Genomic DNA, 14045 nt, shown 5'->3' on the forward strand with positions numbered 1-14045 from the left:
TTCAAGGATTTAATGAAAAGTATCTTTGATGTGTTTGGAACATTTAGTTTGGAAAAAATAACTAAATGTTTCAGTTCAGAAATGCATATATTCATTTCAGCATGAGGTAGTTTAGGAGGATATATACACTCTGCAAGTCATTGTTTGTTTCTCTGTCAGGAATAGAATTTGGAAAACCACAATATTGTGATTAAGGGTTAAGATATAAAAAATATCTAAGTAAGAAAACAAAATGATGAGTTGCAATCTTACAGAAATCTATGAAACTGCAAAAACAAGTACAGAATAATGAATTGCATAAGTATTATGCAAATAATTACTATCATTAATGTGCAACTGAAAAACTAACAGACTTATTTTCCTGCTGCCCAAAGGCTAGAAGTCTGGGTATATTGCATTAAAAAAAAGAAAAAAAAAAAGAAAAAAACAGAGTTTTTATAGCCAGCTTTCCTCAAAAATGTTTGCTTGGCTATATATACTGTTGCTGGATTACCTTCCTAGTTCCTTTTAGAATTGAAACCCACAAATATTTATATATATTTCATAACCAATGATTTATTTGTGAAAGCTTCTTATACTACATAACCCAACAGGTCTTTCTGTGAGTCCAGTTTGTGTACCAGTCATTTAAAGCTTTCACTTTAGCTCAACAAGGTTGATTTCATAAATTCACTGAAATTATCAGTATGCATCCTGTACCATCTTAATGTAGGTAATCTGTTACCCAAGATCTGAGGAAGTGTCTTCCTCAAATGGATCACTTCTTGTCTCCTTTGTTGCAATCTATATTGCAATCTTATTAATTCTAATTGAGGATAGATTTAGAAAAGTAGTCATCTTCATTGCCTGTTTGATGGTGTCGTGGTTTAACCCCAGGAAGCAGCTAAGCACCACGCAGCTGCTCACTTACTTCCCCCCCACACCCAGTGGGATGGGGGAGAGAATCGGGAAAGAAAAAAGTAAAACTCACGGGTTGAGATAAGAATAGTTTAATAGAACAGAAAGGAAGAAACTAATAATGATAATAATAACAATAATAAAATGACAATACTAATAAAAGGATTGGAATATACAAAACAAGTGATGCACAATGCAATTGCTCACCACTGGCTGACTGATGCCCAGTTAGTTCCTGAGCAGCAATTCCCCCCAGACCAACTCTCCCAGTTTATATACTGGGCATGACATCACATGGTATGGAATACCCCTTTGGCCAGTTTGGGTCAGCTGCCCTGGCTGTGTCCCCTCCCAACTTCTCATGCCCCTCCAGCCTTCTTGCTGGCTGGGCATGAGAAGCTGAAAAATCCTTGGCTTAGTCTAAACACTACTCAGCAACAACTGAAAACATCAGTGTGTTAGCAACATTCTTCTCATACTGAACCCAAAACATAACACTATACCAGCTACTAGAAAGAGAATTAACTCTGTCCCAGCTGAAACCAGGACAGATAGTATACCTACAATTTTTTTTCTGGCTGATGTGCACTTCCCTTGACACACTTAAAGCCCAGGTAAGGTTGTTCCAAATCAGGTGCAGATTAGCATGTTAACATTTGAGCATCATTCATTGCCTTTTTGTGCCATCCATGTTCATTTTCCGTGATTCTCACTGACTACATAGGGTCAGAAATAGTGCAAGGATATATTCTGGTTGGTCTCTACTCCTTGGATCTGTAATACGAGAAGGTTGCATCACTATAAATTTGTCATTTTATCAATCTTTTCTCACTGACAAATAGTTCATAGAAGATTTTTTTTTTTTTTAAATAAATGTAATGCTGGCCTTTTCAACACACAAATAAAATCACTTTTCTCAGTGATAAACTCCTTCCTAACCCCCTTCTGCATCTGCAAAAGTCAAAGAAATTCTATGGTATTCTATATATTTCAACTTCTTCCAGCTTATTCCCACTAAGGCAGTTTGTGTATTTATAAAACACAAATTACATCAAATGTCACTTTTATATCTGACTCCCCAAGGCAGTTTGTTAGTGTGGGGAGGTATGACCCTCAGACAGAAAAACAGAGAAAGAAGAACTGAACTTCCATTGGTTGTTGTGGTATCCTCAGGCATGCAAAGCAAGACAAGACAAAAAAGCTCTTACAAAATATAACTGGTGCATTGTGTTTCTATTATTCCAAATCGTGCAATATATGGTAGGAGAAGAAGAACAGTCTACTGTTACTTTAACTTGCATTCTTGTTCTAAGGCACTGGATGAAAACCTAATGTCATCTGGATATCATAGCAGTCCTTAACATATAATTACATGGGACCAACATTACTTGATCAAAGAAAAAGAAAAAGCTCTTATTTTATTTATAAGCCATCTGCCACAAACCATTATCATTTACTTAGGCCCTAAGTTACAGTTTCCATTTTAATAGTTCTATTAGTGTTTGGGTGGTTTCTGTGAAGATTATTCAATAAATATTGTCCAGAAAAAGCTAGATACTTTTAATGCATAATCCTCTGGAATGTTTATTAAACAATAACACTGAACCTTCTGACAGTTTTATTTCTGAGAATGTTATAACATTATTATGCATCCCACCAGTAATTCTGCATTACTGAAAACTCTTGTGCAATGTAATGAGTCTTACCAAAAGCAGATGCAGCCAAATTAATAACAAGGACATCAATGAACTATAGAAAGCCATATAGTGGGAGGGGTGGGATGGGGGAAAAGAATGCAGAAGAGAATTCTGTTTCACTTTTGCAACAAAAAGTAACTGAAATAAGAAGAAATGGTAATATAAGGATTTGAAAATCCAAATGTGAATAGTAGATTAACTGAAAAGAGTATTTCATTATGCATTATATATTTAATGTTTAATGCAGAGTCTCTGGACAAATTGAATTTAACTTAATTACAGGATGAAGGGGTTCTAAAAGATGACTTAAAACCATAAATGTTCTTGAATTTACTTCTATGAATAGCTTTCTGTGTGTCACATTTTCTGTGAGGCCACCCTGCAAGGATCCTTTTATCACCTGTTAAATAGATGCTATTCCTCTTAACTAACCACAAAGAAAGCTCAGTCTAAGGTTCAGTACACTTAATACATGCCTCCAAAGAGGGGAAGGCTTCAGATAAAACTCAGTGCTTGGCCATAATGAACCTGGTAAATATTGGTTTCCTGCAATAAAAATAATAGGTGAAGTCTTGGCTTATTGAAGTCAATGGGAATTTTGCCATTGATTTTAGCAGGGCCAGTATTGCAACCAATAAATCTACTGAGCAAACTAAAAGAAGTGGGTGAAGGAAGGAAGAAAGGGGAATTAATGTAACAGAACCTCTACATTATTTCAGTCCTTGTTCTACCCTCCTTTGCCTGAGTGAATACCTCCTGGTACTCCTGAGATGTGCTCACAGAAACTATTGTGGCAGTGTACTGAACACCAAATATTTACAAAAGCATTTAATGACTAATTCTGAAACAGGAAAATCAGCTTTGTTGTTACAATGAGTCAGTGTCAGATTCAACCAGAGCCTGTTTTAGGGGTGAGTAACCAAGGGCAATTGCCCAAGACTGGATACCATGGGGAGCGTGTTAGACTACAATAATTAAAAGTACGTTATCCAATATGTCTCACTCTATTCCTGTGTTGTTGCTAGTCAAAACCTGCTGTAGCTCCACACAGATGCAATTAGATCTTTCAAATGCAATCCTTTCTGTAATGTGAGTAAAATAACAGGCAAAAAAAATTTAGAAATATAAATGTCTTTTTGTATTTTTATATTTACATCCCTATCTGTGTTTCTTTTTATTGATGTGTGAAAATATCTAATTTCTGATGTATAACTCAGTGTAGCCACCATATTTTTGCCTGGGTTTTCCCAGACATGCATTACACACATGCACCATGTGGCCCATGTACAGCAAGGCAGTTTCAGAAAGCTTCAGACTAACAAATCAAGCACTGTATAGTCACACACAGATATGCTACAGTCCTATCTGGAAACAAAAGAAATTGGATTTGAGGAAATATATGTGTTGGTACTCCATCACGGGCAGTACCATGACTTCAGAGCCCTGTGTTTCATTAGGAGGTGAAAGCTGTGGGAGAAATTTGAATTTCTTGTTCAGGTGTTCCAGTATCTGACCCAGAATGTGAAGAAGGACAACCATCCAGTTTGTGGGGTTCTTTCACAGGGATTATTTGCAAGCAGGGGATAGTTTGGAAAAAAAAAAATTACTGGTCAGAAAACAAGAAGCAAAGGGTGGCTAAAAATACATTATATGATGTGAAAGAGTTATACAGGCAAAATACTTCTGAACATAAAAGCATGGTGTAGAAATGGGATGGATCTGCAAATTCTCCCTTGAAGTAGCTTAATATCTGTAACACTTACCTCACAGTAATAAACTAAAACAGAGCAGTAAACTTACACTGGGAGTGGAAAATGGTGACATCCATTGCAGACATTGTTTTGCAATACATAGTTTTCCTTGGTTGTTAAATCTCATTTTAATACTTATCAGAGTATTCAATAATAAATTTTCCCCACCACTTAAAACACTGCAGGTTTCCAGCTCAGAGTAGTTACCTGACAATTCAAGCAAGCATTTTTGTTGTCTGAAACTATAGGACATCCACTTTGGTTTTGACCACCATGGGTATGAAGTGCTTCTCCAAACTGGAGTAAACAAATAAAAAAACCACCAACAACTGTCTTATGCAGAAAATATTTTACATTGTGACAGTGTTCTTTCTCTGTAAAAATGTTTATAAAAACCAGTAGGAGGTGCACATAAATGATCAAATTTGTAATAAATCTTTTGTGAGCTCAGCTAATGTGGCTCATCAGAACATCTAACAGTAGTTACCCCTAAGCACAAGTATGCTTATAGATAAGATGAAAGCAGACCTTCTTATTAATCACACTGTATATCTGACTCCTGCTCCTTTCTTTAGTCTTTAAATCAACTCCATCTGGTTCTTACTGTTTAGCTGTGCAGCTTACCTTTCACAATGAAATATGCTTACTGCTGCAGAAGCAGGTCCAACGTAATTAAAATTATTAGGTAAAACAGTGGTTGCTTAAGTCTGGAATCAGCTAACCATAAAAAACATGATCAGCCACAATATGAAACTGGGGACCAAATCTTCACTGGGTGTAAATTGGCTGGACTCCAGCTGATTTCAGTAGAAGGTATTGAAAACAATGTTCTGGGCCACCTTTTTTTATGTTAATACTTTATGGAGCACATCAAGCAAGATGCCAGGACAATGCTTGTATAAGTAAGAAACAATCTCATCATATGATAGGCTAGTCCTGGGTTTCTCATCTGCTGTGGCAGGGTGAAGACCTGGGTAGCTAGAAGGGAATGACTCTGCCTGTGTTAACTAACACAAACCAAAACAAAAAGTGCCACTCTCTCTGGGATGTCCTGTTTATTTAGAGGGTGCTAATTCAGATTCAGTTCAACAAACTGCAAACAATATCAAGACAACAAAAGCAATGGAGCAAAGCAGCTTTCTATGGTTTTTGGTCAACTCCTTTCCTTTATTGCCATGACAGTGTCTCCATTCCTTTACAATATTTTGGTCACAGCTAAACTAAGCTGCGTTCATTGCCAAATTTGTGAAACTCTTTGTGGGTATCTAACCCAGTAAAAAAATCATATTGCTGAATGACTGTGAGATAGGAACAATCCAGGGGAGGTAGGATATGGTAGGATCTCTTCCAGGAAGGACTCACATGTAAGTTAAAATGTACAAGTAGGACCTGGCGTTTCCCTGTAGTGTGCTTTGTTCTTTTAGGGGTTCATTTTGGAGCTGCCATGACATCTCTACCACAAATGCTCACTGCAGCCTTGACACAGAAGGAGGCAGGCAGGGCTTGCTCCAGCTCACGACAGCTGGCTGTGATACCTGGAAAAACATTGGGACTCTGTGTCTGGAAGGGGCTACCCAGATAGTCAGGTCCCTACCCCAACAGTCACAGGCTCAACTGAGACTTGGGCTCCCCCCAAAAATGTTGAAATTTTCCCTTTTTGCAAGAATGCCAGCTATGCACCCTTATGTCACCAGAATGCCTAAACAGGTAAAAATTCCACAGCTACAACCTTTTCTCTTTTACAGCTTGAGAACTACATTGTGGAAAACATGAAATCGGAGATGGTGCAGCTGCAGCAGAATGCTGTGCAGAACCACACCGCCACCATGCTCGAGATAGGGACCAGCCTCCTCAGCCAGACAGCAGAGCAAACGAGAAAACTCACGGATGTTGAAACCCAGGTATGTTCCCAGAGTGGTTTTCTAAAAGCTGTTAATTGCAGAGAACGTTTCGCATCCTCTTTCTTTTCTAATGCATCACCACACAAAACATTTCAACACAGGGCTCCAAGAAACATACACACTCTGTTTCTTGGTACCAACAGCAGTGATGACTGACCCTTGTTATGTGTCTTTCTTTTGATTTCATTTGGTTAGTATGTTTAGCTGTGTGCATGCAAGGCAGGCAGGACTGTCCAGGAAACTAAATCAGCATTTGACTTCAAAGAGACCAGCTACCAACTGTGAATGATACAAGTGTCAAGCTAAATAATGAGTTTTAGGCTAAAACAGAGCCTTTGGTCTCCATTGTTGTTTGCCTCTTTACTATTACAAGAAAGTTTGTTTATTTTCTGTAATATGTTTCCAGCTATTTGAAACATAGCGAAAAGAGAAGGACAAGCATCAGCTTCTTTATAAAACACTGTGTATTTGTTATTACTGTAGAATTGTTTAACATCACATGAATTTAAAAACCCATCTCCATATGATTCCTAGCACTGAAATCACTGTTGTGATTGAAGTGACAAGAGTATCACTGTCATAACACAGAGTACAATTTCATACTGGGCTTATTGCAAAGATACGTACTACTTTTTGCCTTTTGGATTCTTTTATCAGTTTAAGATGCCTATTTGTTTTCCTTATTTTTGCTGACTTCCTCCTGATCTTCTAGCATGTGGTGTATTACCAGCTTCACTGCATTAGCTGTTCATTTAGAACAGCGGAATTAAAGTATTACATTTATTTGGTTTGTTCTAGTAGCATATGTACTTCTTGAAAGACCACATTTTCTGTTCTAATGTCCTCACTCATGTCTACGATACCATTACCAAGTTTTTACGTAATCACATTACAGTACACTGAGAAACAACAGTAATTATGAAAGACAGATACACTGTCTTACAAGGGTTCTTTGGACCTTTTTTTCTACATCTTGGTTAATAGGTCAACATTCACTTGTAAATGTTGTGATCTCAAATGACCACAGTTTCTAAAACATAGTATATTGACTTAAGAAAATGTTGGGGAAAATCTTTAATTCGGTATCAGCAGACTATCTAAATGGAAACATAAAATGTGAAGACCTATGGACTGTAGTATCCTATGTTCAGTAAAGAAAAAGGAGGTGTAGGAACTCTTCTTGTATCCCAAAAGACCTACCTAGGTGTAAGTGTTGAGTACTCATTCACGGTTTCCTCCTTTAAGCAGGTAAGGGTCAAAACGTGCATTGCCTCTGTCTCACTTTGAGGAACCACATTAAAGTAGAGGTATCACTGGTAACTGTGTAAAGGAGCAGATAACTTCCTCCTTCTATACCTATTGCTGAAGAATTTGAGTTGTTCAAGATATCAATGGGAGTGTTTCTTCCTTGTCGCAGTACTTCCTCTGACTTTCAGCTCAGTGGTGGCTTTTCCCACCTCCCCTCTTTCAGCAGTATGAGAAAGTCCCCATAGTCCCTGGTTCTACCCTCAATCAGAAAAGAGTGGTGCAGGTGGCTCAAGAAAGTCAAAAGAGACTGCTCTGGCAGTGATGGAGGTAGCCAGCTGCATGGCAGAGAGATGAAGGTCTGTAGGATACAAGGAGGGGAAAGGGAGGCCAGGATCCCATGCCTGTAATAAAAAGTACTCATACCAGTGTAAGGAGGAGTCTGAAGGACTGAAGATAGAGCCTCCACCTCCTTAAAATCTTACTGACCTCTCCCAATCCCTGATCCATCCAAAATCCCACTGATTCCCTTTAGGCTTTCTTGTCTACCTGAAGCTCTACTGATGTTTTGTAGGCTGCTCCACAGATGTATCTTCTTTGGAAACCTGTTGATGCTTTCCTGTCTTCTTACCCCTTGCCAACCTTTGTAATACACCTTCAATTTCTGCCAGGTGCTTCTGAAACTGTGGTGATGCCTCCTGGCACTTCCGTATGTACCCATCTTGAAAAACGTAACAGCTGCATACTGATCATTTCCAATTTTTTCAACCTCTGTACCCTTAAAAAGGACAACTCAAGTTGCTCTGTGAATGAAACAATTTCAAACAAAAATAAGGCACTGGACTGAGTTCGAGAGCCATTGTCTTTGCTTCATGTTCTGTAACAAATTCCTATCAGGCATGCATGAGAAAATGTTACCATGTAATCCTATGATGATACTGATAAATGTCATTCCAAGAAAGGTCTGATAAGTTCCATTAAAGAGGCATCATTTTCAGTTCCAGAAGTGGTTGCATCTCAGCTGGTGTGTGCACACATATCTACAAAAAACACTCCTTCAGACTCTATGTAATGAACAGCGATATCCCAACAAAATCCACTAACATTAATTAACATTATTGCTTTCATTCTTAAAAACATTCTGTTATTTCCACTTTTGAACTATTTTTTTGTTAGAATCTATTCTCTTTCGTCTAGTTAAAAGGCTTCTTTCAGTCTAATGTACTTATTAAAATCTTGTGCTATTGATACAGACCACCACTAAAGTGAAAGACAGCTTCATAAAGCAATGTTTAGGATCACAGCCTTCATCTTAAAAAACTGTGTAAGAGTGCAAGTAGTGATAACATAAGCAGACACCAGACTTCTGCCAACACTGCAAAAAAAAGAGAACTCAGGGGACAGCTAAAGTAGGAGCTTTACTTACAAAACAGAAGATGCAACACTTTGGCTTCAGTCCAAGTACTCTTGCACTCTTCTGGTTTAAGCATGCTTTGTAGGAATGCATGTTTGAGGCATGCCTCTTGTTCTTTCCACTGAAATGAAGCTTATTTGGCAGTCACCTTTCCTTTTTCTGCCGGCCTAGTATTATTCTACAGTAAACAGGGTGCCAGAATATCAGCTGGTACATATCAATGTAACTTGATTGAGTTCATTTGCACCAGCTAGGCAGCTGAGTTTAAAAAAGGGTTTAGAAACAATTTTTGACAAATCATCAAATCAGAATGAAATGGTTGTATTATGTTGCTATAACTACATAACCAGGACAATATAAACATTAATGTTCTTAATTTATCCTTAAGGTGCTAAATCAAACATCCAGACTTGAAATTCAGCTACTGGAAAATTCACTGTCAACGTACAAGCTAGAAAAACAGCTTCTACAACAGACACATGAAATCCTGAAAATTCATGAGAAAAACAGGTAAGAATGAGTAGTTGGTCTCTTACACTCTTTCTCTGTTCATCACAAAGTGGTCTATGTATACTTTGTTCTAAGCAACTGATGAAATGGAAAAAGCAAATACAGTAAGTGAAAAGTATAGGTAATATTTATGAAATGGCTAAAAGAGCTAGGGTGTGACCTTAAGCTGTGTTAGCTCCTGTAGGATAAATGTAAGTTGATTTTTACCACTTTTCGTGTGCACTGTAAGTTTACATCTCAGTTTGCTTCATGACACCTTAGTCATATGACCACAGTTCCTGCTACTGAAAAGCATAGGGATAACTTGTATGAGCACTTTCAAGTGGAAAAATATTAATAATAAATTATGAGATTATCAACTACCCTAAAGTGCATAAGAAACAGAAAATCTTTAACAGTTCATCTTTCTAATTTTAATGGATACAATGATCTAACATGTAGAAGGATCTCTCTCTCTCCCCTTGGACTCAGTTGTATATAGCATACTTGGAGCCATGCTCCATTTAAAGAGTAAGTGAACAGTAAACATTTGGGTTTTATGCTGAAATTGAAGAAAAATTGTTTATTAGCACAACTTTTTAAGCAGTGAAGTGACAGTCAAGAAGAAGTTCCAGTGTTGTCCCTTTCTGTGCTACACAGAAGCTCCTCTCTCTGTGAGGGACTCAGTACCTGAAGTCACTGGATTTAGCAATCCAGTCTCTCAGAGAGCATGTGTGGTGGGTTGACCTTGTCCAGCTGCCAGACGCCCACCCAGCTGCTCTCTCGCTCCCGCTCATCGACAGGGCAGAGGGAGAAAATATAAGGAAAGACTGTGGCTGAGATAAAGACAGGGAGATCACTTACCAGTTACTGTCATGGGCAAAAAAAAGCCTCATTTATTGCCAGTGTAGGGTAGTGAGAAACATAAACAAAACAAAAAAGACTTTTCCCCCCTAGCTCCCCTTCTCCCAGGCTCAACTTCACTCCTGACTCTTCTATGTCCCCCCCGTCCCTGAGCAGTGCAGGGGGATGAGGAATGGGGGTTGTGGTGTTAGTTCACACCACTTTCCTTCTCCAGTGTGGTTCTTTCCCATGGGCTGCAGTCCTTCAGGATAGGATTGCTCCAACGTGGGCTCTCCATAGGCTACATCTTCCTTCTGGTCATCTCCACCTGCTCCAGCCTGGGGTCGTCCATGGGAAATACCTGCTCCACCATGGTCTCTCCCACGGGCTGCAGGGGAATCTCTGCTCTAGTGCCTCCTTCCCTCCTTCTTCTCTGTTCTTGGTGTCTACAGCATTGTTTCTCTCACTTTTTTCCCTTACTCCTCACACCGTCATGTGGTGGTTCTACCCTTTCTTAAATACGTTATCACGGAGGCACCACTACCATGGCTGACAGGCTCAGCCATGCCCTGCGGTGGGTCTGTTGAGGCCGGCTGGAACCAGCTGGAACCGGCCGTGTCCGGCACAGGGCAGCCGCCGCCTCTCCTCACAGAGGCCGCCCCTGCAGCCCCCACTGCCCGTACCTGGGCATCTGCACTCAGTGCAGCGGGTAAAGCCTTTTCCTTCTCGGCTGCCCTTCTAGAGACCTAAGGCTCATATTCCTGCCTCTGTAACAGCCAGGTTTAAGCAGGGAGGACAGAGAGTGCTTTTACCCTGCAGCTTCACTCTCAGCTCCCTTCTGGAAAGAACAACTGTGAGGTAAGTCTGACTAGCCCTAAGGTTTCTATTTTCTGTATCTACATTTGACATTGGAATAAGGCAAGCAGCTTTAAAAGTGAGGTAGTTACTGAAGCATCCTGTACAAGCTTTAGTGGACTATTTAAACTGAGATCAGACAGTTTGCCAAAAAAGGCAGCATGACTCCGGTGCTGCTGGACAGGAATCAGCAGCTGAGGCAGGAAGAACTTGCCCAGGGTTATACATGAGGAAGACTAACACCCCAATAGGCAAGGAGCTACTGCGAAAAGAAGGCAAAAAAACCAGATAATGATGAAAACTAGAAAATATTGTTACAGAGAAATGTGTTTGCTAAATGTGACCAGTTGCAAAGCTGGTGAAATAATATACCATTATTGCTACTGGTTATGAAAACCAATTTAATGTATTTAATCTAGCAACTGTTTATAACCAGTAATTCCAGCAGATGTTATTCTGGAGAAGTTGGATTACACTGAAACTCTTGAACTCCACAGATTTCCCTTGACCAATTGGAAATATGAATGAATTAGTGTGGGATTAACTTTGACTTCAGCCATCTCAAAATTAAGTTATTCACCTAAACTGTGTGTGTGGGCTCTCCCTGTAGTCCACGGAGAGAGTAGGCATGTGCAGGAGGCAGTTTGTTCTACGTATTTTACAAACCTATTTCAATCTGGGATTAACCCAAGCATTAGTTAAGTATATAAATACTTGCATTTTTATCTGCTGCAATCTGGTTAGCAACAAAGTTTTATTGGCTGCTCAAGAGACTGTGTCTTGTGTACTTAATAATCTCGATTTATTTATTTATCTTAGCTATGTGTCAGGGTGTAAAACCTTCATGTCAGTAAACAAATAAGTTTTACTTAAGTTGACCTTTGACTTGGCTGACATTATGATGAAATGGTCTGACATGACAAAAGGATCTGCCTTGTTTTTTCGGAAGAAAAGGAGGGATATGTTAAAAAGCACACTTTATACCCAATTGTTTCTCTCAGAAGTATAGTTGTATGTGGATAAATGCAAAAGCACATGGAGTTTCATCTTCTAATGAAGCAAGAACCTGGCATACACTGTCCAGGTTCTGTTACTCTCTCCTTGGGAGTGATAAAATTAGGGAGAGGGCAATGTTATGATTACACTAAAATATGGATCATCAGCTCCTGTATCATCACGTACTCCTAACAAAGAACTGCATAGTCGTGGCCTCATAGGTCTTGATCCTGAAATCAATTATGTGTGTGTCAAGTTCACTATGGGACAAATCTTGGTGATCTCAGCAGATACTATGTTTCTTGACATGCCAATGATTTTAGCTTGCTTAACTTTAAACAGTACTTATAGGTTACCATGAGGCTACATTCAGTACCTATTTAGTTAAAATGTCTTCATCCTTCTCAGTATCACTTTCAGATCAATAAAATAGAGAAAATTCCTTTTATCCATGTTGCCTATGTGGACTGAAAGCTTTTTTGGAAAGGGCCTTTCTTTTGCAGTAGGTGTACACCACAGTAGGAACTAGTGTAGGATCTACTACAATAGCAAAAATAATCAAAACAGATGGTGTACTGTGGGCAGATAATTTCTTTCTCTGTGCTAAAATTTCCTCTATATAAAATAAAAATAATAACCTTAATCACTTTCAAAGAATTGTATTTTGGATGAATGTAATGCAAAATCTTATAGTAATAATAACTGATGGTTGATGTACTACAGTAACTTGTATATTATCCTCAAATAAAATGAACACTGCATATCAACAGGGGACAAATGCATGTTCTTTAGACTAGAAATATATCTATTCTTGGCCTTTCTCTACTTCCTGCCTGTGCTGGGAAGAGTGGCCAATTTTTTCTTTTTATCCCACTGAAGTGAAAGATGTTCCATGGCATAAGTAGAGTCACATTTGCCCCAGAACTATGTTTCTATAGAGTGCTCTCATGCCATAAATAATTTAGTTTTGTGGGTTCCCACCCACTATAATGTAAATGGTAGTTTCTTCCATTGCCATTTTTTCTCCCACAAGAGCTTTCTAAAAACTATTTTGATTTATCCTTGAAAGATTTCCATGCTTAACTGCCTTTATGAGCCCCTTTTTTTTTCTCCAGAGTGTACCAGCTGCATTTAACTTATTGTGTGCCATTTGTTTCAATATGCAAGTGTGAAAATAACTTTTTATTTACTCAAATGAAATGAATGAAGAAAAATATAATGGAATTCTGGATCTTCTAGCAATAAATAGTGGAAGTGAAATTTAAACATAAAATCCTACTTGAATTTGCAGACAATCAAACTACATTAACACATTCAATACAAGAATTGTTGCATCCTATGAAAAGCGAGGACTCAAGAATGATTCTTGAATTTCCATCTGTCTGTGTGAAAGATGAGGAAACACAATATGTCTGATGAGTTTTATTTGCAGGTCTCATACATACTAAAAAGATAAATCCAGATTTTTCATGTCACTTTTGTGATTTCAATGGAATTATCTTTTCACTGGTATAAAAAATAAGCTTACTGATGCTAAGGGACCAGTTACTTTACTGGCCTTAAGAAATATGGGGACATATTTTTATATTTCCTTAAACTGATCAGACAATATCAGACCACCAAAGTATGAGTGGTCAGCAGCTAACAATATAAGGAAAATTTCAGTCACGTAAAACCAAGTACAAAGAAGCTGTCTCAATGAGAAAATGCCATTCTTACACTCCAAAGTAAGCATTTAAATCCTCTACCTGTTTGTCTTCCCATACATACGTAATACAAGAAAACCACATGTATACAGCCGAAGAATTTTTCGCTAGTGTGACGCTACTTGTCTTTATTTATTGAATAGCTCAACAAAGTAAATGTTTTTATCTGTATTTTTAATAAATCCAGATTTTTTTAAATATTATTTTAATACAAAAGATGTCCATCTCTAAGATCTGGTCTATATCCTGTT

General features: G+C 38.4%; 1 protein-coding gene across 1 annotated transcript in view; it reads left to right on the top strand.

The window, feature by feature from the left end:
* The window catches only part of ANGPT1 (angiopoietin 1), a 163354-nt gene that overhangs the window by 70164 nt on the left and 79145 nt on the right, over positions 1-14045 (top strand). The window contains exons 2-3 of the mRNA XM_030012726.2: positions 6091-6246; positions 9294-9415. Coding sequence (XP_029868586.1) covers positions 6091-6246; positions 9294-9415 — 278 coding nt within the window. The remainder of the gene's footprint in view (positions 1-6090; positions 6247-9293; positions 9416-14045) is intronic.

Source organism: Aquila chrysaetos, chromosome 4 (assembly GCF_900496995.4).
Source record: "Aquila chrysaetos chrysaetos chromosome 4, bAquChr1.4, whole genome shotgun sequence".
Classification (NCBI taxonomy): Eukaryota; Metazoa; Chordata; class Aves; order Accipitriformes; family Accipitridae; genus Aquila; species Aquila chrysaetos.